General features: G+C 45.0%; 1 protein-coding gene across 1 annotated transcript in view; it reads left to right on the top strand.

Annotated features, from left to right (window-relative positions):
- The window catches only part of Dhx8 (DEAH-box helicase 8), a 35,982-nt gene that overhangs the window by 3,055 nt on the left and 6,391 nt on the right, over nt 1-26,536 (top strand). Inside the window, exons 5-19 of the mRNA XM_021175442.3 lie at nt 1,746-1,855; nt 2,218-2,631; nt 3,803-3,947; nt 4,039-4,242; nt 4,872-4,959; nt 6,765-6,862; nt 8,800-8,947; nt 13,723-13,904; nt 15,006-15,200; nt 16,092-16,277; nt 16,366-16,576; nt 17,231-17,412; nt 18,810-18,950; nt 21,498-21,653; nt 26,028-26,165. Coding sequence (XP_021031101.1) covers nt 1,746-1,855; nt 2,218-2,631; nt 3,803-3,947; nt 4,039-4,242; nt 4,872-4,959; nt 6,765-6,862; nt 8,800-8,947; nt 13,723-13,904; nt 15,006-15,200; nt 16,092-16,277; nt 16,366-16,576; nt 17,231-17,412; nt 18,810-18,950; nt 21,498-21,653; nt 26,028-26,165 — 2,598 coding nt within the window. The remainder of the gene's footprint in view (nt 1-1,745; nt 1,856-2,217; nt 2,632-3,802; nt 3,948-4,038; nt 4,243-4,871; nt 4,960-6,764; nt 6,863-8,799; nt 8,948-13,722; nt 13,905-15,005; nt 15,201-16,091; nt 16,278-16,365; nt 16,577-17,230; nt 17,413-18,809; nt 18,951-21,497; nt 21,654-26,027; nt 26,166-26,536) is intronic.

Raw genomic sequence — 26,536 nt, 5'->3', positions numbered from 1 at the left:
ATGTTTTATCGAGCAAGAGTATGAAAGGGGGCTGGAGAGATGGCTCAGCGGTTAAGAGCACTGACTGCTCTTGCAGGGGTCCTGAGTTCAGATCCCAACAACCACATGGTGGCTCACAGCCATCTGTACTGGGATCTGATGCGTCTTCTGGTCTGAATAAATCTAAAAAAAAAAAAAAAGAGTACGAAAGGGTCCAGAGATTAATATTCAAAGGCTTGGGGACTTGGGGAAACAATGGGGAGGGATATCAGATAGGTGTGAAATGACTTTAGATTCTGACAAGAAAGCCCAGTGGACAAAATTAGAATTCTTTTCTTATATATACTTTTAAAAAGTGTAATTTTTGAAATGTTTTTATATTTAAAAGATTTCATTTTAGGATAGCTATGTTGGTGAATTTGTTTAATTCCATCATTTAGGAGGCAGAAGCAAGGGACCTCTGTGAGTCCAAGGCCAGCCTGGTTTATGTGATGAGTTCTAGGACAGCCAGGGTTACATCGAAAGGAAAAAAAAAAACAAAACAAAACCTTAGAACTTACTGAGTACTTGTTAATCCCAAAGGTCGAATGAGAAAACCCACCAACCCAAATCATGATCAAGTTAAATAAAGCAAGCAGTTAATTAAAGCAAGTTTTTTTTTGTGTGTATATAGGCTGCCTCTTCCTAAGGTAGGGCTCAAGAAGTCAGCACTGGGCATGGGGAAGACAGTTTTTATAGCTCAGGGGTAGGCGATTTCCAAATGGGGGATTTGGCAGGCAAATAGGCAGAGTTAGAATGTAACAAGGTGTCATAACAACAGGTGGTTATAATAACCTTTTGAAACAAAGGTAGAGTTGCAAGGTGGTCACCACAACTTTCTGAAACAGACATGATTGCCATTCCTGGAACAGGCAGTACAGAACCATTTGTAATAAAGGTTGCCAGTGGGACATATTCCAATCCTTGAGAAACAGATTTAATCATAAATAGGAATGAACCTCGTTTGCCTTTATTGTAAGATGGCTCTCAAGCCCAAGATGGAGGCAAGCTGGTTCATCATACTTGCTGTGTACCAACCAACTAACAGTAAAGAGAGCAGATAAGGTTTTCTGCCTTTTTGCAGATTACATGCTATTTTTGGATGGAGAGTAGGAAATTAGTAGCCTGACTAGTGGGAGAGAGAGATGGGCAGTAAACAAATGGGTGCCAGTATACCCTGGTATTTATAGGGGGTTGGTTCCAGAACCCACAGGTACCAAGATCTGATGCTCAAGTTCCTCAGACAAGAGGAGTATGAAATTTGCATGTAGTACACATGCATCCTTTCACACACTTTACATCATTTCTAGATTTCCCAGTACAGTGTAAGCGCCATGTAAAAGTAGCTGCCTAGGCTATATTGCTTAGGCAGTCAAGGAAACCTGTAAACATGCAGTTGTCTGAATCTAGGATACAGACCTTGTCAATACAGAGGGCCTATAGTCTGTGTAGCAGTGGATAGCAGTAAAAACTATAGAATGTATTGGATAGGAAAGGAAAGCACAGAGTGTTGCTTTTTAAAAGTTTTCACATCTGGAGCCGGGGTGATGGCTCAGTGGGTAAAGGTGCTTGCCAGCATGCCTGACAACCTGAGTTTGGTCCCCAGGACCCACATCATGTTGGAAGGAGGGAACTGACTTCTGCAGGCTAGTGATGTGGAAGGTGGGTGGGGTATTTTGGGTTTTTTTTTTTTCTCCTTTTCATTACTTTGTCCTCTGACCCTATAGACCATGTTGGATGAGGAAGACGTGAAAGTCGCTGTGGATGTCTTGAAAGAGCTGGAAGCTTTAATGCCCAGTGCAGCAGGCCAAGAGAAACAACGAGACCCTGAGCACAGGTTTGTCCTTACGTCCTGTTCATCTGCACGTGTGGTATACTATGACAGTTGGAATTTGTGGACGAGTAAAGCAAATTGTGGAGAAAGTGTGTAGACGCCAACAGGCTGTGCCTAGGTTGGACTTCATTGCTCCATGCTAAAGGTATTTATGACCAGAGATGCTACGGTGCTCAGAAGATAGAAATCAGAGCTGACGGAGACCAACCACATCGATGTCATTACTGGCCTGTGGGGGCTGTGGTCCAGTTCAGAAGTTAGAGGTTCCTAGCTCATACAGAGTGACACTGTCCTGGGTGCTTGGGGATGCAGAGGTGAAGTTGGGTTGGTTTATTTTTTCAAACAGGTCCTTGTTGATTTATTAGGGACAGGACAAAGAAGAAGAAGAGGAGTCGGAGCCGAGACCGGGACCGGGACCGGGACCGAGACCGGGACAGGGACCGTGACAAGGACCGAGAACGAGATAGAGATCGAGAACGAGACAGAGAGCGAGATAGAGAGAGAGACCATAAGCGGAGACACCGATCACGCTCTCGGTCACATTCTAGAACCCGGGAGAGGACTAAGGGGAAGTCTAGATACAGATCTAGGAGCAGAAGTCAGAGTCCCTTCAAAGATCGGAAAGACCGGGAAAAGTATGGGGAGAGGAACGTGGACAGATGGCGGGATAAGCATGTGGACCGCCCTCCCCCGGAAGAGCCTGCCATTGGAGATATTTACAATGGCAAAGTGACCAGCATCATGCAGTTCGGTTGCTTTGTGCAGCTGGAAGGCCTAAGGTAATGGCTGATACTCTTTCACATCAGGGATGGTAACCTGTCTTCTATTGCTGAAGTGTGTGTTCATAGTGTAAGAAGCTACAAGAATCACACTTTAGTTAATTCAGGTGTGCCAGGGTTTTTAGGAAGTTTGACTTTTTGTTGATTTCTAATAATAATTTTTTTTTAAAGATTTCTTTCTTTTTTTATTTTATGTGTAGGTGTATTTTATTCTTTAATGTTTGCTTGTCTGTATGAGTGTGCCAAATCATTAATTATTTTTTATTTTTGAGATGGAGTCTGTTTTCCCTGGCTGTCCTAGAATTCTCTATGTAGATCAGGCTGACCCCAAACTCACAGAGATCCACCTGTGTCTGCCTCCCAGTTGTTGAGATTAAAGGTATGTTATAACGTCGAGCCTTTTTGTTGATTTTTTTTTAAGGGCTTTGAGTATAACTAGGCAAATCCCCTGCCACATTTTTAGCCTTAGATTCTTTTTTGATTGTGAAATGTTGCAGAGCCGTTCCTTCCTTCATCTGCCCTCAGGAGATCTGCCCTTTGCTGATTGCGACATCTGAGAATTGATCTCACCCTTTGTTCTCAGTCCGTGTCTTTTTCTTTTACTTTTTTTTTTTTTGTTTGTTTGTTTGTTTGTTTGTTTTGTTTTTCAAGACAGGGTTTCTCTTGTAGCCCTGGCTGTCCTGGAACTCACTTTGTAGACCAGGCTGGCCTCGAACTCAGAAATCCGCCTGCCTCTGCCTCCCAAGGTGTGCGCCACCACCGCCCGGCTCCCATATCTTTTTCTTTTGGAGGGTAGTAATGCTAGCACTATTTTATTGTTTGGCTAACTTCTTGGTGCTCTTCTGTGAGCTTAAGCCCCTTCTTCCTCCTCCTCCCTCTTTCCTTCCTTATTTGTGTATGTTATGTTCGTATGTTTGTCTTCATGTGTGGCACTTTACTAACTGGGCAATCATCTCTTTGAGACAAAGACTCACCATTGTAGGCAGTGCATATAACCTCAGACTCACTGTGAATCCTGGGCTGGATTGGATTCATGATCTTCCTGCCTTGCCTCATAAGGCAAAGGTTTCAGGCCCATGACGACTGCTTTGTTCAGGTTCAGCAGGAGTAGAAATCAGTTAGGCAGAGTTATGTGTAGGCTTATTTCAGAGGTGTCTTCACTTTCTCTCAGGAAGCGGTGGGAAGGCCTGGTGCACATCTCTGAGCTCCGACGGGAAGGTCGAGTGGCCAATGTGGCTGATGTTGTGAGTAAAGGCCAGAGAGTCAAGGTCAAAGTTCTGTCCTTCACTGGAACCAAGACCAGCCTGAGCATGAAGGTAGGTGATGTGTCCGTCTGTGTCCACAGCTGATAAGCCAGGGCGTGTGAGAAGACAGCAAGTGAGCAGTACTCTTGTTGTTTTGCTTTAGGATGTGGACCAAGAGACAGGAGAAGACCTAAACCCAAACAGACGGAGAAATCTGGTCGGCGAGACCAATGAAGAGACGTCAATGCGGAACCCAGACAGACCCACTCACCTCTCCCTTGTCAGCGCTCCTGAAGTAGAGGATGACTCGCTGGAGCGCAAACGGCTCACCCGAATCTCTGACCCAGAGAAGTGGGAGATCAAACAGGTTGGGGTCTCAGAGTCATTCAGCATGTGACATGGTAGTTAGAGTGGACCCTAGACATGGCAGCCGGTGACTGGTTATGTGAGCCCAGTTGTCCCACTAGATGTGCCTCAGTGCCCTTCTCTGTCCCCAGGGCCAGCGGTGACAGTGTGAGATTGACAGTGAGCAGAGCTGAACCTTAGTGCCTAGCCTGTGGTGGTTGTGATTTTCATTGTTATTTTCCTCATTCTTCAGTGAGCATTAGAACGATGGTGGGTCAAGCCCTGGGTAGTGCTGGGCTGCAGAGACAGTGTTCTGTGGTTCCTGCCCTTGAGGGACTCGGCACCCAGGGCTGAGACAGGGCTAAGCAAGTAACTGTAGGGCTGCATGCCAGCATGAATGGGCCAGGTGCTGTGGTGGGAAGGGCAGGCACCAGTGACCCTTCCTGGGGACAATGCCTCTGAGCCCATGCCATCAGCACCACGGTGTGCTGGTCCCTGGGGACTGGACATGTGCCTTACTCTGACTCTGATGTGCTGGGCTCCAGGAGAAGACACCTTGTGTGACATCTGGAATTAACACTGAGGAAATAGGAGTTTTGATTGTAGCTATAGGTCTTAGTTCCAGTGCTGCCTCCTTCTGCCCTTTGCTAGATGATTGCTGCCAATGTGCTCTCCAAAGAAGAGTTTCCAGACTTCGACGAAGAGACTGGCATTCTCCCCAAGGTGGATGATGAGGAAGGTAGTCTTGGGCGAGCTGGAGGAGGGGTGGGGAGGGTGATTGCTAGTTGCATTGCTAGAGTGGGCTGTTTGTGGTTTACTGAGTGGGTATTCACTGCGTGTTCCCTGGCTCACTCCTCATCTCTGGATAGAAGCACGTGTTTAGACAGATCAGTTACCTGTGGGACTCGTTTTCCTTTTTTTAGATTCAGTACTGTTTTTTAAAAAAGATTTATTTTTTAGTTATAGATATTTATATGTATATATGTGTGTGTGTATATATATGTACATACACACACACACACATATATATATGTATATGTATGTATGTATATATATATATATATACACACACACACATATATATATGTATATGTATGTATGTGTATATATATATATATATATATATACACACACACACACACACAGACACACACATATATGCGTGTATGTAGATCAGTCTGGCCATGAATTCATAAAAATAATACACCTGCTTTTCCCTCCCGAGTGCTGAGATTAAAGGTGCACACAGCCATGCCCTGCTAGATCGATTGATCTGACTGTCTGTCTGTCTTAATCTATTATTTATATTGGTGTATTTGCATGTGTGTATGTTATTACTATTGTTATTATTTGTTTTTTTGAGATGTGCATATCATGTAGCCCAGGCTGGCCTATAATTTACTGTGTGGCCAAGAATGATCTTGAGCTACTGACCCTCCTGCTTCCACCTTCCGAGTGCTGGGATTTATAGGCATGAGCCACTCCTGGCGCTGTCTTTATCTACGTTTTTCTTCGTGGTGCTGGGGATTGAGCTTGGCCTTGGCGTGGACCAGCAGATACTATTACGGAGCTGCGGTCCCTTTCATCTTTATCAGTAAGGTTATTAGGAGGTTCCTAAGTTTGCCTGCTAGTACATGTATGAAAGACCTTTTCTTTTTCAACATGTTAAAAAAGCTAGATGTTGGCCGGGCGTGGTGGCGCACGCCTTTAGTCCCAGCACTCGGGAGGCAGAGGCAGGCGGATTTCTGAGTTCGAGGCCAGCCTGGTCTACAAAGTGAGTGCCAGGACAGCCAGGGCTACACAGAGAAACCCTGTCTCGAAAACACCAAAAAAAAAAAAAAAAGCTAGATGTTGTTACCTCAGCACTTGGAAGGCCTCAGTGAGGCAGGACCATTACAAGTAGTGCCATCTAGAATGTCAGAACAATTTTCTTCCACAGGCTTGGCTTCTTTTGAAAGCAGTTTTAATCAATTCTCTGGCTGGAGCATAAATGCCCTCGCAGTGGGTGGGTGGGGGGCAGTTCTAGACGAGGAGGAACAGCAACCTTGGGTAGAATGTTGCTTCTACTGCTGCCGTTCTGACCTGGGAAGCTAGTCCTTTTAACTAAAAAAAAAACAAAAAAAACAAAAAAACATTTGCTTATTTGTTTTGTGTGTGTGTGTGTACATATATTTATTTGTGTGTGAGAAAATACACATGTGCTTTGGCCCATATATGGAAAACAGAACAACTTGCCATAGTTGGTTTGTCCTTTTACCACGTAGGTCCTGGGGATCAAACTCAGAATATCAAGTGACTGTACACACTTAGCTGTCCTGCCAGTTTTGGGAAGCTGTGTATGAGAGTGTGCTTGTCTGTCTGTGTGTGCGTGCATAGCTTTTAAAGGACACTTGCAGTATTTGGTTTGCTCCTTTCATGTGGGCTCCAGGAGTTGAACTCAGGTACCTACTAAGCCATCTTGCCAGCCTGAAATTAAATATTTGAATGAAAATGACCAGTCTTTTCTTTCTCATTTATGGTGACTTCTTTTTGGTGAACTTTTAGATGAGGATCTTGAAATTGAACTGGTTGAAGAGGAGCCTCCGTTCCTGAGAGGGCACACCAAGCAAAGCATGGATATGAGCCCCATCAAAATCGTTAAGGTGAGAGAGTGGGGCTTTTACCTGGACATAGCTTCCAACTTGCTTCCTTAAAGCAATGGGGTCAGCATAAGCGGGAGTCAGGCCATCTGACTGGAGACCAGGGTTTTGTCAGTGGAGAGTGGCTCAGCTCTGTGCTTTTGCCTGTTTAACCTTTGAGTGCATAAGTTACTATGTTTTGAGAGAAAGCAGAGATAAGCAGAAGGCTTGCTCTATCATTATTCCCGTGTTTAGGTCCCTAGGGCTTGAGTCCTTGTGCCCTGGAGGGCAGAACTGCAAGAGTGCAAACCAGAATCCTTAAAAATTTTAGTGTGCGCCGGGCATGGTGGCACATGCCTTTAATCCCAGCACTCGGAAGGCAGAGGCAGGCGGATTTCTGAGTTCGAGGCCAGCCTGGTCTACAAAGTGAGTTCCAGGACAGCCAGGGCTATACAGAGAAACCCTGTCTCGAAAAACAAAAAACAAGCAAACAAACAAAAATTTGGCATGGAACAGGTTATCTTAAGGGTCTGCCAGCCCAGCCAGCCCACACAACACTCGTAATGGTGGTTGCTTTGTTTAGGTGAGGTCTTACTGTGTAGACCAGGCTGGCCTGGAACTCTCAAAGATTACCTGCCTCTGCCTCCTGAGTGCTGGAATTACAGGTGTGAGCCACCACATCCAGCTGTAATCCACTCCTTCAGTGTTCTTATGTGGGCTCATAGCTGCTTGCCTTGTTAGTGGTGGGCAGTCCACTAACCTTCTAGGATGCACATCATGGATCTGATCATTCTTTTTTTTTTAAGATTTATTTATTTATTATATGTAAGTACACTGTAGCTGTCCTCAGACACTCCAGAAGAGAGCCATCAGATTTTGTTACAGATGGTTGTGAGCTACCATGTGGTTGCTGGGATTTGAACTCGGGACCTTTGAAAGAGCATTCGGCGCTCTTAACCACTGAGCCATCTCGCCAGCCCCTGATCATTAATTCTGTCTAACTGAAACACCCATATTGCCCTGAATTTTAGTCCTTAGGGTTATACAGAGTTCTTTTCCATTCCTTCTCTCACCCCCTTCTTTCATTGTGTATGCGTGTACACATATTTATATGTGTGAGTACAGGCATGTGGCTGCATCATAGTTCGTGAATAGAAGTTAGAGGACAAGCTGACACCTCATCTTCCACCTTGTTTGAGACAGCTTGTTCACCATTGAGTGCACCAGGCCAGCTGGCCCTTGAGCTTCAGGGAATTTTCTGTCTCTGCTTCCCATTTCATTGTAAAAGTGCTGGGTTATATAGATACATCCTGCTATGTGGCTTTCTGTGGGCTCTGGGGATCTGAACTCAGGTCCTCACACTGTGCGGCATGAGTTCTACTCACTGAGATGTCTCCTTAGGATGCCTCTGTTTTTGCTGTTGGTGTTCCTTTATTTTTGAGTCAGGATCTTGCTGCATAACCCTGCTAGCTTAGTACTTGTTATATAGCCAAGAATGGCCTCAAACGAACAGTAATCCTCCTCCTCCTCCTCCTCAGCCTCCTGAGTTGAGGATCCCAGTCTGCACACATCTTGCTCCAGCCTCTTCTGTCCTTTGTGCATCTAAAGATAGCATCATCCCTCACTCTAAGGGATGCTTCTTCAAGCTAAAACGACTTTCACTGATTTTTAATTTATTGTATGTGTTACAGATGATCCATTTCATGTAGAGACATGGATATGAACTTTATATCTTCTTATACCTTAGATGACAGTAGTTCAACCATCTACCTTCTTAGTTATGTTGCCCTTCATGTTGTCTGATACTGGCTCTGTAGACCTATCTAGCCTCAAACTCACAGAGATCTACCTGCCTCTATCTCCCAAGTGCTGGGATTAAAGGTGAATAGCATTGTGCCCAGGCTGACCACCACCTTTTCCTAGATACTAAGTGCTTGCTGCTTTTTCCTGTGTTGTTTTAGAACCCAGATGGCTCACTCTCCCAAGCAGCCATGATGCAGAGTGCCCTGGCCAAGGAAAGGCGGGAGCTGAAGCAGGCCCAGCGGGAAGCAGAGATGGATTCTATACCCATGGGACTCAACAAACACTGGGTTGATCCCTTGCCCGATGGTAAGCCTCCAGAGTGTAAATGGCTTTATTTATATGTCACAGTTGATACCACAGACACAAAGTGAAAATTTAGCCTTGGTTTCCTTTTTGTATTGTAACTTTTTCTTTTTCTTTTTCTTTTTTTTCTTTTTCTTTTCTTTCTCTTTCTTTTCTTTTTTTTTAAAGATTTATGTATTTATTATATGTAAGTACACTGTAGCTGTCTTCAGACACTCCAGAAGAGGGCATCAGATCTCATTACAGATGGTTGTGAGCCACCATGTGGTTGCTGAGATTTGAACTCAGGACCTTCAGAAGAGCAGTTGGTGCTCTTAACCACTGAGCCATCTCTCCAGCCTGTATTGTAGCTTTTCTATATTACATTCCTTTTTACAATTTATTGCTTTTAAAAAATTATTTTTAGCTGGGGGTTGTTGTTGGTGTATAGCTTTAATTCCAACACTTGGGATGCAGAGGCAGGCAGATGTCTTGAGTTTAAGGTCAGCCTGATCTACAGAGCACGTTCCAGGACAGCCAGGGCTACACAGAGAAACTCTGACTCAAAAACAAACAAACAAAAACCCAAAAACCTTTCTATGTATTTATCTATTTTTTTTAAGTTGTTTTTGTTTTTTTGTATGTGTTTGTCTCTGTATGGTGCTGAATCCTCTGGACCTGTTACAGGCAGTTGTAAGTTGCCTGATATGGATGCTGGGATCTGAACTCTGGATTTCTGGAAGAGTAGCAACCAGCTCATTTGAAAGAACAACAGATAGTCTTAGTCATTGAGCCATCTCTCCAAAGCTTTAAGTTTTAAACAGTTGCTTAAAATAAGTGTTTCAGTAACCTTGGTGATTACAGTGGCTGAGTTTGTCTCCAAACAACTTTGAAGACTTTTATTCTAAGCCTAGTGTAGTGTAAGGGCTGGAGAGCAGTCTTAGTGGTAGATTGCTGCTTACGTAGCATTCAGGAAGCTCTAGGTTCAATCCCCAGCACTGGCAGAGAAAGAGACCACGTTATGAGGTGGGTGGGGTTGCCCAAACTATAATCCCAGCACTTTGGAAGTAGAGGCACAATTAAGAGTTGGAGGCCAAACTGGAGGGTTGTACTGGTGCACATTTTTAATCCCAGCACTCAAGAGGCAGAGGCACAAGGGATCTCGGAGTTTGAGGCCAGCCTTGTCTACAGATCAAGTCACAGGACATTCAAAGGTACACAGAGAAACTCTGTCTTGGAAAAAAAGGAAAAAAGGAAAAAAGAGTTGAAGGCGATCTTCAGCTACATTGGGACAACCTGGGCTGTGTTAGACCCAGTCTCAAAAACAACACCAAAGTGGGCTGGAGAGATGGCTCAGTGGTTAAGAGCACTGACTGCTCTTCCAGAAGTCTTGAGTTTAATTCCCAGCAACCACATGTTGACTCACAACCATCTGTAATGGGATCCAATGTCCTCTTCTGGTGTGTGTGAAGACAGCTACAGTGTACTCATATACATGAAAAAAAAAAAAACAAACAAAACCAAAAAGCAAAAAGTACAGTCTTATGTATATGTGTATATGCTTGAATGTATGTATGCATGCCGTGTGCATATGGATGCCCTTAGAGGCAAGAAGGGGACATCAGATACCCTGGAATTAGAGTTCCATGCAGTGGTAAGCCACTTCATATGGGTGACAGGAACTGAACTGTGTCCTCTACCCGAGTAGTGCACATTCTTAGTGGCTGAACATCTTTCCATACCTGGTTTTGTTTTTTACATGTTTTTTTTTTTTTTTTTGGTTTTTCGAGACAGGGTTTCTCTGTGTAGCCCTGGCTGTCCTGGAAATCACTTTGTAGACCAGGCTGGCCTCGAACTCAGAAATCCGCCTGCCTCTGCCTCCCGAGTGCTGGGATTAAAGGCGTGCGCCACCATCGCCCGGCTGTTTTTTACATGTTTATAGGTGTTGTGCCTGTATGTTATCTCTGTGTACCTTGTGTGTGCCTGGTGCTCATGGAGGTCAGAAGAGGGCGTTAGATCCCCTGAGAATAGAGTTGCAGGAGATTGAGGGCCACCATATAGATACACCATATAGTTTGGCTCCTCTTTAAGAGCAGTTAGTGCCCGTTAACCACTGGGTATCTCTCTATCCCCTCTTGTATGTTTGTTTAAGATGGGGTCTCATTATGTAGTTCTGGGTGGCTTTAAACTAACTGTGTAGCTTAGGCTAATCCTAAACTTGGAACCGTTCTTCTGCTTCAGCCTCCTATGTGCTGGGATTGCGGGTGTGAGCTGCCATGACTAGCTAGAACCTAGTCTTTCAAAAGGGTTTAGAGAGTATGTGGCAGCAGGCGAGGAATGAACTGTGTTAACAGCTTTACAGTAGACAAGACCTTTGGAACTCTGTGTGTTATGCTGGGTGTCGAGGTCAGGGCTTTGTGGATGGTATCAGGCTTATCTTAAGTGCATCATGGAGTGTAAAAGTTTCTAAGCATGGGTCTGGCGGCATCAGAGGTCTCTGGGAGGAGTTGGGAAGGGCAAGAGTAGATGCTTCAGGTGGATTGGCAGGCTTTTATCATAGCAAGAGGAGAGGATCATGGCCTGGACATGGTGTTATCAGAGAAGAGAAACTATTTGAGATGTGTAGATTGTTGAATATTGGATATATTAAATATTGAATATAGGAAGTAGCAGCGGCCAAAGCTAGCTTCCAGGTGTCCTGTGAGCAGCAGAGTGATGGTGCCTTTGAGTAAGGGACAGCTGAGGAGCAGGTGTGTGGGGAAAGTGTGACTGGACCTGTGGTTCCGGCAGCCAGAAGACATCTCAGATGAGGTGTCAGGAATGCTCAGCAGAGGGGTGTTGCTGGTCTTTGCTACTTCGTGGGTTCTTCTGTTTCTCATCTTTTATCTCCTGTTTCATCCCCTATGGCTAGATAGGAGAGGACGAAGGGCAGAGTGGGGCGGGGGGGTTGAGATCCTTGAGTCTAATTTCTTTCTTCTTATTTCTTTTTCGAGTACAGCTATTAACAAAACAAAACCAACCCTAACCTCTTGGGGGGCCCTAATACTTATAAACCCTCTGAAAAGTTCCCAGAATTCTAAACATTGCACAATCACAGAAACTACCTGCAGCTGGCAAAACCGTGCCTGTGCTAGAGCAGGAGGCAAATCAAAGTCAGCTGCTCCAGACAGTCTGAAGCAGCCTAAGTCCCCACAACTGGGATTAAACTAAAAACACATCCTTATAGTATTTCTGTGTTTTTAAAGGATCCAAAATTCCAGAATTCTCACTATAGAGGGGTCTGTGTTGTAGAGAGAATTCTGGGGCATTCATTATGTGAGTCTAGGTAACAGTTTAGATGGATAGAACAGATGAATTAGCATTAAAGGGTTAGAAATATATTTTTTAATAAAAAGAAATGCTTGCCTTGTAAGTACTTGGACCTAGTTTGAGCTCTGGAGCCCATGTTAATAAAGCTGGGCATCGGGGTGTGTGTTTGTAATCCAGCACTGAGGGGCAGAGAGACGAATCTCTGACACTTGCTAGCCAGCCAGTGTAGTTCATGGAGCTAGTTCCAAACCAGTAAAAGACCCTGTCTCTACTGTGTAGAGGGACAACAGGTGATGGCACCCGAGACACCTGGTGTTATCCTCTAGGCTCTACATACACACATGCATACTCTCACACATTGATGCACATGTATGTACTACCATGATGGTGCACATGCATGCAAGCGCGCTTACACACACACATATACTACACACATACACACACACCACATATAGTACACATATACACACATATACTATACACATATACTACATACACACACCACATATACCACACACACACACACACACACACACACTACAGTCCACCAGTTCCCTTCCCATTGTACCCTTTAGTAAAAGGCTCCCTGTGGCTCTTTGGCCTCTCTCACAGCTCACTTATTGGCTTTGTAGATTGAAGTGAGAAAGAGTGTTTTGAGAAAAGGTTTTACTATGTAGCCTTGGCTCAAACTTACATAAATATGTATTTAAAGATTTATTCTTATTGTTTTAAGTTAAATTTAAGTGAAGTGCCTGTGTATGGGTATCCACCCCCAGAGTCAGAGGTGCTGGGTCCCCTGGTGCTGAAGTTGTTACAGGCAGGAGTGGTATCCATCTTGGGTGCTGGGTCCTCTGGAAGAGGAGCATACTAGCTCTGTCTCCTGCCCCTGAGACGGAAGTGTGTTTTCACAGGTGTTTTTGTCAACACATTTGTGACATTTTCATATTTGAGAGAGCCACCAAAATTCTCTCTCTTTTTTTTAAAGATTTATTTATTATATGTAAGTACACTGTATGTGTCTTCAGACACTCCAGAAGAGGGCGTCAGATCTCATTACAGATGGTTGTGAGCCACCATGTGGTTGCTGGGATTTGAACTCAAGCCCTTTGGAAGAACAGTCAGTGTTCTTAACCACTGAGCCATCTCTCCAGCCCACCAAAATTCTCTTTAGCTTGCTCATTCTTTTGCTCCTAATTCAGGCCACAAATTTTGGGTTAACCTTGAAAACATTAAAGCAGGTGGAAGGAACCAGGTTCAAAGCACCACACACTGTAGGAGGTATCCAGTGTGTGCCAGCCTGAGAGAGAAAGCAGACCAGCGAAGGCAAAGGGGGAAAGAGGTTTCTTTTGGAGGGATGGAGACATTGTAAAATTAGGTGGTGGTGATGGCTGCACAGCTTTGGGAGTGTATTAGAAGCCACTGAGCTAACACTTGAGAAAAATGGTGTATAGCAGTAGCCTGAGACAGAACTAAGTTTGTTTTCCTTTCAGCGGAAGGCAGGCAGATCGCTGCCAACATGAGGGGGATTGGGATGATGCCCAACGACATTCCTGAGTGGAAGAAGCATGCCTTTGGGGGCAACAAAGCTTCTTATGGGAAGAAGACCCAGATGTCAATCCTTGAGCAGAGAGAGAGCCTGCCCATCTACAAACTGAAGGAACAGCTGGTGCAGGTAGGAGGCCATTTTGGGGTGAGGGATGGGATGTAGAAGGTTTTCTAGTTGGGATGTATATTGGGGTGCTGGAGCTCAAATCAAGCACTGTTCTACGAAGCTATATTCCCAGACTTTCTATTATTTATTTGTCTGTGTGTTTGTGCGTTTACATACGTATGTGTGTGATTTAGGGGCCATGGCATGTGATTGGGTCAGAGGGCGTTTTGTGTGTTGAGTGTCTTTACCTGTACATGGGTCAGATTCAGGTTTGTGTTGAAGCATCTTTAGCCATGGAGCTGTCTCACTGGCTCCTTATTTTATCTTTTTAGGCATGGCTTCGTTCTAGGTAGCACAGGCCGATGGGAGCTCACTCTGTGTCCCAGACGGGCCTCAAACTAATGTTGACCATCCTCTTCCCTCAGCCTCCCTCAGCTGTGACTGCAGTTGTGAGCACCACACCTGCCGTGAAGATTTTTTTTTTTTTAAATAGGTCTCATGAACTTGAACTACTAATATTCCTGCCTTAGTTTAGAATTATGGGTGTGTACCACCACATAGTGCTAGGAAGCAAGCTGGTAAATATTCTACCAATTGAGCTACATTTCCCCAGCTCTTTCTTTTAGTTTTCTAAGACAGTCTCATATATCCTAGGCTGACATAAAATCTACTGTATAGCCTAGGTAAGCCTCAAACTAAAAAAAAAAACCAAAAAATCTAAATCCTCCTCCTTGCATGGTGTTTTGCCTGTGTGTATGTCTGCAGCATGTGCATGCCTGTTGCCTGAAGAAGCCAGAAGACTACTGGGCTGTAATGTGGATGCTGGGATTGGAAACCAGGTCTTCTATGAGAGCCCAGTGCTCTTAATGGCTGAGCCACCTCTCCAGCTCCTGTGGCAAATTTTTTTTTTTTTTTTGTTTTGTTTGTTTTTTTTGTTTTTCGAGACAGGGTTTCTCTGTATAGCTCTGGCTGTCCTGGAACTCACTCTGTAGACCAGGCTGGCCTCGAACTCAGAAATCTGCCTGCCTCTGCCTCCCGAGTGCTGGGATTAAAGGCGTGCGCCACCACGCCCGGCTCCTGTGGCAAATGTTAACAAATACATTTATATTACGCTTCTTTCAGGCTGTGCATGACAATCAGATCCTAATTGTAATTGGAGAGACAGGGTCTGGGAAGACAACACAGATCACCCAGTACCTGGCAGAGGCAGGCTATACTTCCAGGGGCAAGATTGGGTGTACCCAGCCCAGAAGAGTGGCAGCCATGTCTGTGGCCAAAAGAGTCTCAGAAGAGTTTGGTTGCTGCCTTGGTCAAGAGGTGAGTGCTCGGAGAAGCTGCTGTGTGGATTCCAGAAGAAAAACAGTCCCAGATAACTTATCTATAAAATGAGAATATTATTACATCTTTTTAGATTTCTCCCAAAGGAAGCAGATTTTCATTGTCAACAAATAATTCAGGCTTAAGTCCAGAGCAGGGCAGAGTTTACCAGTGGAAACCACTGTGACCTGTAATTTCCTCTCTACTAGGACTGTGAAGGTCAGTCCAGCTTACGTTTGCTTCTTTGTGGGATCTTTTTTCCACCATTTAAACCTCTGAAAGGGGTGATGTTGTCATTAGACTGTGTCCTGCTGGTTAGGGGCTCCAGTTCCGTGGGGCAAGTTGGATCTTTGCAGTTAGGATATCTACTAAGGTAGCTGTCCTGTGTGTGACCAACAGCCAGCACCATTCTGAGCCGTAGCATTTATGTATCCTTTGAAAAGTCCCCAGAATTTCAAGGATCAGGCAAAATTGTGGCCCTGCTAGAGTACGAGGCAAATCATCAGCTTTTGTGGACAATTTGAAGTAGCCCCATAGCCCATAGCTGGGATTAAAATGGAAACATATTATTACAATATTTCTGTTTTGTTTTTTTTTAAAGATTTATTTATCTATTTATTTATTTATCTAATATGAGTCCACTATTGCTCTCTTCAGACACACCAGAAGAGGGCATCAGACCCCATTACAGATGGTTGGGAGCCACCATGTGGGTGCTAAAAATTGAACTCAGGACCTCTGGAAGAGCAGTCAGTGCTCTTAACCACTGAACCAGCCCTATTCCTGTATTTTTAAAAGAAACCAGAATTCTAAAATTGTCACTTCAGGCCAGTCTGGTGATTTCACAAAGAGACCCTGTGTCTTAGGTTTTCTTCTTCTGTCCTGCTGTAGGTGGGCTACACCATTCGATTTGAGGATTGCACCAGCCCAGAAACAGTCATCAAGTACATGACAGATGGCATGCTGCTAAGAGAGTGCCTGATTGACCCCGATCTCACTCAGTATGCCATCATTATGTTGGATGAGGCACACGAGAGGACCATTCACACAGATGTGCTCTTTGGATTGTTGAAAAAGGTAACTAAGTAAACGCTGGACTAGGGTTTGAATGCGCGGTGATATTTTGCTGTTCTTCTTTAGTAAGCTGTCTTACATTTCCCTTTAGACAGTTCAAAAACGACAAGACATGAAGCTGATTGTCACCTCAGCCACGCTGGATGCGGTGAAGTTTTCTCAGTACTTCTATGAAGCACCCATCTTCACAATCCCAGGTCGAACCTATCCAGTGGAAATTCTGTACACAAAGGAGCCGGAAACAGACTATTTGGACGCTAGCCTGATCACGGTCATGCAGATCCATCTGACAGAGCCGCCAGGTGAGGGCATGGATGCTCTTCTTCAGGGAGTGTATCTCCTGCCAGTCTGAAACACATTTGAAGTTTGTTCTCTTTGTAAGCCTCAGGCATGTGTATTTGGAATAGTGATGGAAATGTTTAAACGCACTTATTTAAGTGTAGATGGATTGAAACCTCTTGGTTTATTTTTGTGGTTTTTGAGATGGGGTTTCTCTTGGCTTAGAGTTCAGTGTGTGTATTTCCTCTGTGTGTGTGTGTGTGTGTTGCTGTTAGTGTTGTTGTCACCTATCACACACACACAGTTTGGTGAATTGTACCTGTGGTTGGAGCTACCAAGAAGCTAAAGCAGGAGGATTGCTTGAGCTGGAAGTTTAGGGCCAGCCTGGATAACATGATAGAATTCTCAAAATAAAACAGATCTAAGCCTGGTTGCAGTCCTGTAATCCCAGCTATTTACTTGGGGGTACTGAGGCATGCCTGGACAAATGAGTGAGACTCCGTCTCAAAGATTTTGAAAAGTGGAAAGAGCTGGGAACGTGGCTCAGTGGCAGATGTGCACACTAGCCTGTAGGTACTCTCGTACCTACACACACACACACACACACACACACACACACACACACACACAAAACAACAGAGCCAGAGACAGTGAATGACCTTTCACTCTCTTCCTAGGTGACATCTTGGTTTTCTTGACTGGTCAGGAAGAGATCGATACTGCTTGTGAGATCCTGTATGAAAGAATGAAGTCCCTGGGACCTGATGTCCCAGAGTTGATCATCCTCCCAGTGTACTCTGCCCTTCCGAGTGAGATGCAGACCCGAATCTTTGATCCAGCTCCCCCTGGTAGCAGAAAGGTAACATGGGGCTGAAATGAAGTGGTTCCACATATCCTGAAGTCAAGTGGGGTACACAGCCAGGGATCCACTTGTCACAGCCTCCCCGGTGATAGGATTACGTACATTCGCCACTATGCCTACTGTTTTTATGTGGGTTCTAGGTATTAAACTTAGGTCTTCAGACTTTTAAGACAAGTACTTTATCAGCTGAGCTATCCCCTGCCTTAATTTATCATTTTTAAATTTAAAAATTTTATTTTACAGCTGGGCATGGTGACATGTACACATCATGGTGCATGTGTGGGGTCAGAGGACACTTGCAGGAGTCAGTTCTTTCCACCATCATTGAGGTCATCAGGCTTGGTGGCTCGTGTTTACCCACTGAGCCATCCTGCTAGACTCCGGATGTATTGTATTTTGTATATGGTTCATTACTTGATAGACATTAATTAGGTTATTTCCACTTTGGGACGCACCAGAGTACTTCTGCTGTGAACATTTGTTTACCAGTTTTCTCAGACGCGTGTTTCTCGAGTATATTTTGGCAGTGGAGATAAATGGGAAAATACTCAGTGGGTGTCAGGAGGTTAGAGAGGTGAAGGTAAGGGAAAAACCAGGCATAGCTCTCAGGCTTCTAACTTGCATAGCTGGGTGGCATGTGGTTCTCAGAGTTAAACATGGGAGAAGGAGCAGGTTTGGGAGGGACAGGTGGGGAGTTCTTCCTCTGCTCTGTGTCTGTGGGTTAGACTTGCTTCTAAGCAGGGCCATTGTGGCTGTGAGGCAGGTAGATGCCTTTCAGGGCCAGTGTGACGAGAGACATTTCCGTGCCTCCTAGCAAGGATTTTTCTAAGCAGTTGTGTTTTATGAACTGAACCTCTGGGTAAAACCCAGTGGCAGAGCCAAGCTGAGAGTAATAATCTTCTAGATCAGAGAGCGCTGCACACACAAACCGTGCCGTTCCTGTCCCTCGTGCTTCATTTTATGACGGGGAGGAAAGATCTAATCCTCCTCTTGTTCCACATATATGAACAGCCCATTTCGTAGTCCAGATGTCTCTGTGGGAGAAAGAAAAATCTCATTTTGTGGTGCTACATGTGATGCCAGGAAGTCTGTGCTTTCCCAGGGAGCTAGAAAATTAAAGTTATAGTAATCATCTGCTCTAGACAATGAGGTACACAGCTATTTATACCAAATGAGGTTGGCTCTGAGCAGTGATGGCTCTTTTCTGCTTTACAGCTCTGAGGCACCACCCACTTCCAAAGGAACCCTCAGATGCGGGCACCTTCCCCTCTGACCACTGGGGCCTGGCCTGGGGTTAAATGTCAGGGGTCTAGAGGGAGATAGCAGATTCCTTGGGAGAGAGTACGACCTTCTCCAAACTCAGCTCACACTGGCTCTGTCTTTCTCATCTGTAGGTGGTGATTGCCACCAACATTGCAGAAACATCTCTGACCATCGACGGCATCTACTATGTGGTTGACCCTGGATTTGTGAAGCAGAAAGTGTACAATTCTAAAACAGGGATCGACCAGCTTGTGGTGACACCTATTTCTCAGGTATGGCTGTGTCTATCATAAGCTATTCTCAAAATTCTGGTGAGGGTCTTTCTGGGATTTGTTATGGTCCCTCCCTCCTTCGTTCCCTCCCTTCCTTTCTTATTTGTTTCAAGACAGGGCCTTGCCAGGATCTCTGTAAGTTCTAGACTAGCTCGGTCTGCATAGCAAGTTTCCAAGATGGTTAGGGCTTCGCAGAGAGAACCCCGTTTTTTTGGAAAAAAGAGCTCATCTTGTGTGTAACCTAAGCTGGCCTTAAATGTGGAATCCTCTTGACTCTGTCTCATTATGGGATTATAGGCATATGGCGCCTCACTTAATCTTTGCCCCCCAAAGTGAACAAAAGTGGGATGAGGAAAGGCTTCTGCTGTATGCTAGCCCTCTGTATGTGTTTCTCAGGATTAAATGTAGGCCTATGTGTTAGGCAAACACTCTATCATTTAGCTATATATTTATAATCCTTTCTAAAAAAGATTTATTGATTTATTGTTTATATATGAGTACACTGTCACTTTCTTCAGACACACTACTACAGGGTATCAGATCCCATTACTGATGGTTGGGAGCTACCATGTGGTTGCTGGGATTTGAACTCAGGACCTCTGGAAGAACAGTAAATGCTCTTAACTGCTGAGCCATCTCTCCAGCCCCTGTATTTGTAATCTTTAGGGTGAGATTTCAAAATAAAATTGCCCCATAAATCCAAAGTTTTTTTTTTTAAAGATTGCCATACACATGTTCAGTGTTTGTATCGTATGTGTGTGCGTGCACCATTTGTGGGGCCCCACACACCATGGACGTCAGAAGAAGGCTTCAGATCCTCTAGAGCTGGAGTTGCAGAAGGTCATGAGCTGCCTAATGGGGGAACTCTGCTCTCTGCAGTCTCAAAGAACATGAACATGTGCATACGTACATACATACATACATACATACATACGTACGTACATACATGCAATATTATATATATAATTTTAATGTTCATCTCATTAACCTAACTGTTCTGTTTCCAGGAACATATCAGAGTTAGATATGACTGGGTACATGCTCAAGGAACAAAAATAGCTGTTCACGGAAGGAGGGGTCCTGGATCAGCCAGAAGGGGAAGCAGTTTACTCCAGCATAGAATAACCATGCCATAGAGTACTGTGTGGAATTAACTGCTGCTGTGTATTTATATTTAATGTTGTAAACGTGAAACTGGTATAGTGAAGGAAGTGAGCTACAAAATATGATAAATAAAACAAGGCAATTTTTGTTTAAAAAATACATGATAGGCATTTCTGGGCTGAGCGTATGGCTGTGGCCCACACTGCAAGCCTGCAGGCAGGATGTTCGCTGAGGCTGCTTTATGGGGGCTGCTGTACTGATTGCTGTATTGGTGGATGATGGCTCTTTTTTTTCCTTCGCTTTAGACACCTTTAAGTATTGTGTTCATCTTTTATATCAGGCACGCCTTGACTTTCATAGTTTGCAAACCCCACAAAGCTCTCTCCATTCTGATACTTTAATAATAATGACTAACGTTCCCAAAGTGCTTACCAAACACCAGGCGCTGTCCTAGGTATTTCACATGCGCTGACTCGTGACATCGTCACAGCAGTTCTCATTTCCCAGCCAGGAGGTTAGGGCACAGAGGGAGGAAAGGACCTCCTGTTAGCGCACAGTTGGCAGAGGTAGGGTTTGGATCTAGAAAGCCTGGCTTCAGCACATGTGCTCTGAACAGCTTCTTAGGACAGTGTGTCTCTTGTGATGACCGGGTACTTGGCTCCTTGTGCCTTCGCTGACTTGGGAGGCATCTGTGGGTGCCGTGCAGTGCCAGCAGTGTGAGTGTTGCCTGGGTTGGTTGGTGTGACTCATTGTCCTCCATGCTTCTTTTTTCTTTTTCTTTCTTTCTTTCTTTTTTTTTTTTTTTGTGGCTATTTTCAAGAGAGGGTTTCTCTGTGTAGTCCTGGCTGTCCTGAAATTTTCTCTGTAGACCAGGCTGGCTGGCCTTGAACTCAGAGGTCTACCAGCCTCTGCCTCCTGAGTGCTGGCTGGGACTAAAGCTGTAGGCCACCATTGCCTGGTTGTAACTTGTACTTTTCACCTGAAAAGTTGTCACTGTTGCCACTAAACACCGCAAACTTGATTTTAAAGTGGCTGCAAGGTCACTGGTGTGGTGTCCATACTTTACTTAGTTGACTGTAATTTTGGTCAGAACTGTGGGGCTGGGGTTTTATTGTCTGTCTGTCTGTTCTGCCTGTGTGTGCCTCCCGGGACAACCTTCCTGGAAGTACTGAGGGTTACTGAGTCTCGAGTGTTGGAAATGGGCCTAAAGAAGTGCTGGCTTGGAGAGGCTTGCCCTGAGCTCTGGCGGGGCTTTCTTTCTGAGCCTCTCTCTTTCCCTAACCCTGTTGCTTAAAATCTAGATTAAAATATCTTTGTTAAACCCTAACTCTGCCTCATGAAAAGCAAACAGAAAATATTTGCTAGTCCCCTCCCCAGCAGAGTTCCTGGAGAGAGCTGCCAAGTGATATTTTACAGCTGGGACTTTCTATGCTCACCCTCTAGGCTCAAGCAAAGCAGAGAGCTGGCCGAGCTGGGAGAACCGGCCCAGGGAAGTGTTACAGGCTGTACACGGAGCGTGCCTACCGCGATGAAATGCTGACCACCAATGTGCCAGAAATCCAGAGAACCAACCTGGCCAGCACAGTGCTGTCCCTCAAGGTAAGAATCACTGTCTTCCGAGAACGGCCTGTGGAGGCGTGTACTCCACAGCCCTCTTGCTCAGGGCACCTCGCGGGATCGGCCCTGTGAGTGAGATGCAGTGTGTGCGGCAACAGCTCCCTGTGCAGGTCTAGGCTGGATTTGCAGCTTCCTGTGAACACACATTTGTTTCTCACTATAATAACCGGCAGGATATTTGGTTGTGCTAGGTTTTAGTGATGAGGCATTTTCAAAAAAGAAATTAGACAAATAAAATCAGTGCCAAACTGCCGACCAACACATTTAACCCCAAACATGTTAGCTTTCAGATCCAAATCTAGTCCTCCTTTGCAGAGTGTGAGTGTGTATGTGTGTGTGTGTGTGTGTGTGTGTGTGTGCAGAGTGTGAGTGTGTGTGTGTGTGTGTGTGTGTATGTGAGAGAGAGAGAGAGAGAGAGAGAAAGAGAGAGAGAGAGAGAAGGTCTTGAACTTGCTGTATAAACTAGGTTGGCTTTGAACTCAGAGATCCACTTACCACCACCTCCAAGTGCTGGGATTAAAGGCACCACGTTGGGTGAATTCTGGTTTTTAAATTTTTTTTTACACTTATTTTTAATTTTGTACATATGTACATGTGAATGTGAGAGGCTGGCCAGAGGCATCGAAATCCCTCTGGAGGTGGAATTACAGATGGTTGTGACCTGATATGATAATTCTGTCAGGTCCCAGCTGTCCTGCAGGGTTTGCTTTTCAGTGGTCTTCCTTCTGTCTTGGCAGGAGGAGCCACCTTCTCAACTCAGGGCGAGTCCCCTGATGCCAGTCCTGCCCTGGAGCCCTGGTGCTTCACCAGTGCAGAGCTGTCTCTCGGTATTTGTTATTCATTTCATGTAAGAGAAGCTAAAACAGTGCTTCAGACAAAAAGCCCACTGTGATCCCTGGAGGGCTGCCAGGGAGGCCTCTGTGGCCCCTGACTTCTCCTTTGGCCATGTGACGTGGGACAGATTTAACTGCTTGGCCCTCTGTTCTGTGATCTTGTCCCAGAAAGGGAACTGTTGTTGCTGGAGAGATAGGTGGAGTGATGCAGGCGAAGGCACTTCGTATGGTGATTGCTCACATAACTCTTAGGTTATTATTCACACAATAAGCAGTTATTGGCTACCTGCTGTGCTTCTGATCACAGACACTTTATGAGGGGTAGAAAGCACACTACCCTTCATATCCATTTGAATAGAGCATCATTCAGACATTTCTTCACCAAATGAACTGACAAGTGTATTATATTAGCCCCTGTTTTGTGCCATACACATGTGTCATACTGTGTTTGTGAACCATGTTGGCACTGTCTTTATGTCCCTGCCACCTACTGTGGTATAAAGTACTCCACAGATGTGCAGGAGACAGGGCGGAGATCTATACTGCCTTTAATTATTGTAAAATATGCATAATGTAAAATGCAGAACTTGCTCTAAGGTTTTTTTTTTTTTTTTTTTGGGTCTTATTTTCTTCCTCCTCTTCCTCCTCTTCCTTCTTTTTTTTTTTTTTTTTTTTTTTTTTTTGGTTTTTCGAGACAGGGTTTCTCTGTGTAGCCCTGGCTGTCCTGGCACTCACTTTGTAGACCAGGCTGGCCTCGAACTCAGAAATCCGCCTGCCTCTGCCTCCCGAGTGCTGGGATTAAAGGCGTGCGCCACCACGCCCGGCTTCCTCCTCTTCCTTCTTGTTTGTTGTTTTTGGTAATGGACTTGAGTGTATAGTCCTGGATGGCCTGAAATTCCCTTGTAGGCTAGGCAGCCTAAGACTCACAAAGATCTGCCTACTGCTGCCTTGAGCACTGGAACCATAGCTATGGACTGCTACACTTGACTGGTGTTGGGTTTTGAACCTTCAGCCCCAAGCACACTGAGCTCTCATGCCCCTGAGCTGCACTACAGCCATTGTGGCTTATTTTGTTGTTTATGTTCTTACTTTGATGCAGAGTGTTGCTGGCCACAAACTTGTGATCCTCTGCTTCCAGAGTACCAGGAGTATAGATGTGTACCATTGTGTTTGGCTGGTGTGAGCTTTTAAGTGTTAATTCTACAACATTAGGTCTAGGCACCTATTAGCTTTGTATGGCTATTGCACAGATCTGTTCCCAGAAGTATCTCTTTAGCCAACTTCCCTTTTCCATTCTCTAGCCTTTGGTAATGTGTGTGTGTGTGTGTGTGTGTGTGCGCGCGCGCGCGCGCGCGCGTGTGCGTGCGCATGAGTGCACATGCATGCGCACACATTTACACAATCTGTTTAACATATGTAAGTGAATTCCACAATATTTGTTCATTCGTGTCTTCCTGACTTAGCACAGTGCTTCACAGAGGTGTAGGCAGGCTACAGTATGTGTTTGGATTTCATGGCTGACTTAGGATAATACCCTTCCATTCATCTGAGGATGATATTTTTGGGGTGTCCCTACCTTATGGCTCTTGTGACTTCTGCTGCTGTGAACATTAGAGTACAAATATCTGAGTTCCTAGTTTCAATATATGTTTAAAAATAATTTATACGTGTATGGGTGCTCTGTCTGCAAGTATGTCTGTCTCTCTACCGTGTGTATGAGGTGCCTGAGGAGACCAGAGCAGGGCATTGGCTCTCCTGGCACTGGAGTTACAGATGTTGTCAGCTGCCCCATCAGTGTGCTGCCCCATCAGTGCTGGGGATCAAACCCCGGTCCTCTGGAAGAACAGTCAGAGCCATCTCACTCTGACCTTTTAATGTGTTTCTTAAGGTTTATTTTTTACTGTGTGTGTATGTGTGGGTGAGTATGTCACATAGGTTCAGGTGCTCACAGAAGCAGACGGACCTGGAGATGCAGTCTGTTGTGAGCCATTTGATGTGGGTGCTGGGAACTGAGCTCAGGTTCAGTCTTTCCAGCCTCCTCTTGATATTCTTAAGTGCCTAGAGATAGACAGGTTGGGTCATTTGTTTAACTTCTGGGTTTTTTGTTTTTTGTTTTTCGAGAAACGGCGGTTTCTCTATATAGCTTTGGCTGTCTTGAAGCTCACTTTGTAGACCAGGCTGGCCTCGAACTCAGAAATCCGCCTGCCTCTGCCTCCCGAGTTCTGGGATTAAAGGCCTGCGCCACCACACCCAGCTATGTTTAACTTCTTAAAGCATTCTGATAACTATTTAGCCTGGCTGGCTTGAAATTTACAAAGATTGGCCTTCTTCTGCCTCCTCAGTGTTGGAATTAAAGCCAGAGCCACTGTCCAGGCTACATTTTACTTACTTTCTTTTTCTTTTTCTTTTCTTTTCTTTTTTTTTTTTTTTTTTTTTTTTTGGTTTTTCGAGACAGGGTTTCTCTGTCCTGGCACTCACTTTGTAGCCCAGGCTGGCCTTGAACTCAGAAATCCACCTGCCTCTGCCTCCCGAGTGCTGGGATTAAAGGTGTGTGCCAACCACGCCCGGCTACTTTCTTTCTTTCTTTCTTTCTTTTTTTTTTTTTTTTTTTTTGGTTTTTCCGGGTATGTTTTACTTTCTAATTTGTCACTAAACTACTTTCCATAGTGACTGTTTCACATCCCTGTAAGAAATGTACATTTGTAACTGTAGAGCTTGTATCCTTGTATAGAAGTGCAGGTGTCTTAGAAGGCCAGGGCACTGGATTGCCTGTAGTGAGAGTTACAGATGGGTGAGCTGCCTGATGACGGTTCTGGGCCCCGAACTCTGAAAGAAGAGAAAGTGCCTCTGAGCTGTCTCTCCACCATGGATGGAATTGGCTTTTAAAGATTTATTGCCGGGCAGTGGTGGCGCACACCTTTAATCCCAGCACTTGGGAGGCAGAGGCAGGTAGGTGGATTTCTGAGTTCGTGGACAGCCAGGGCTATACAGTGAAACCCTGACTCGAAAACAAAACAAAACAAAACAAAAAATTATTTATGTATACAGTGTTCTTCTGCTTGCATATATGCTTGTAGGTCATAAGAGGGCAACAGATCTCATAGATGCTTATCATGTGGGTGCTGGGATTGAACTCAGGATCCCTAAAAAAGGAGCCAGTGCTCTGAACCTCTGAGCCATTTCTCCAACACAGAAGCAATAGTTTTTAAGTTTCCTAAGAGGGTAGGGTAAACCCTAGTTGCCAGAACGCTTGCTTGCCATTGTGAAGCCTCAGGTACCATCTCTAGCACTGCATAACCAGGCAGAGTGCTGCATGCATGTAATTCCAGCATTCAGGAAGTGGACACAGAAAGAAAGTTTCCTGAGAAAATACATGGTTGTTAGTGGTATGAGCTTTATGTGCTGAGAATCTGGAAGGTACTGCCTCTCTGGGCTTCCTAACTGCATTGAAGAAACAGCAGAGAATGTGACAGGGGACCTGTTTCAACTGTGAGACTCATCTTCCTGTTGCTCTGTTTTCTAGGCCATGGGCATTAATGACCTGCTGTCCTTTGACTTCATGGATGCCCCACCGATGGAAACTCTGATCACGGCCATGGAGCAGCTGTATACACTGGGGGCCCTGGATGACGAGGGCCTGCTCACTCGCCTGGGCCGCAGGGTGAGGGACAGAGGGAACTTGTAGTGCTTTGGGAGGACTCCCTGGCCAGATTTCCACCTTGTGTTGAGGCCTTGGAGAAGCTTTGAGTAGGATTAAATACTCTTTAGAAGGGCGGTGGACGGGGAATGGAGAGTGTGAGCCCAGGCTGGCCTGGAACTGTTTATGTAGCCGAGGATGAACTCCTGATCTTCTGGCCTCTGTCTGCCAAGTGCTGAGATTGCCAGCAGGTACCACCTCACCAGGCCTGGCACCACCTCACCTCACCTGGCCTGGCACCACCACACCAGGCTCGGGATTCTTTTCATTTTCTTTTTTCTTAAAGATTTATTTATTTATTTTATGTATATGAGTGCATTGTAGCTGTCTTCAGA

The sequence above is a fragment of the Mus caroli genome, unplaced genomic scaffold, assembly GCF_978045245.1.
Source record: "Mus caroli unplaced genomic scaffold, Mus_caroli_1 scaffold_13, whole genome shotgun sequence".
In the NCBI taxonomy this organism is placed as follows: Eukaryota; Metazoa; Chordata; class Mammalia; order Rodentia; family Muridae; genus Mus; species Mus caroli.
Note: the sequence above shows the minus strand (reverse complement) of the source record. Positions and strands in the feature narration are given on the sequence as shown.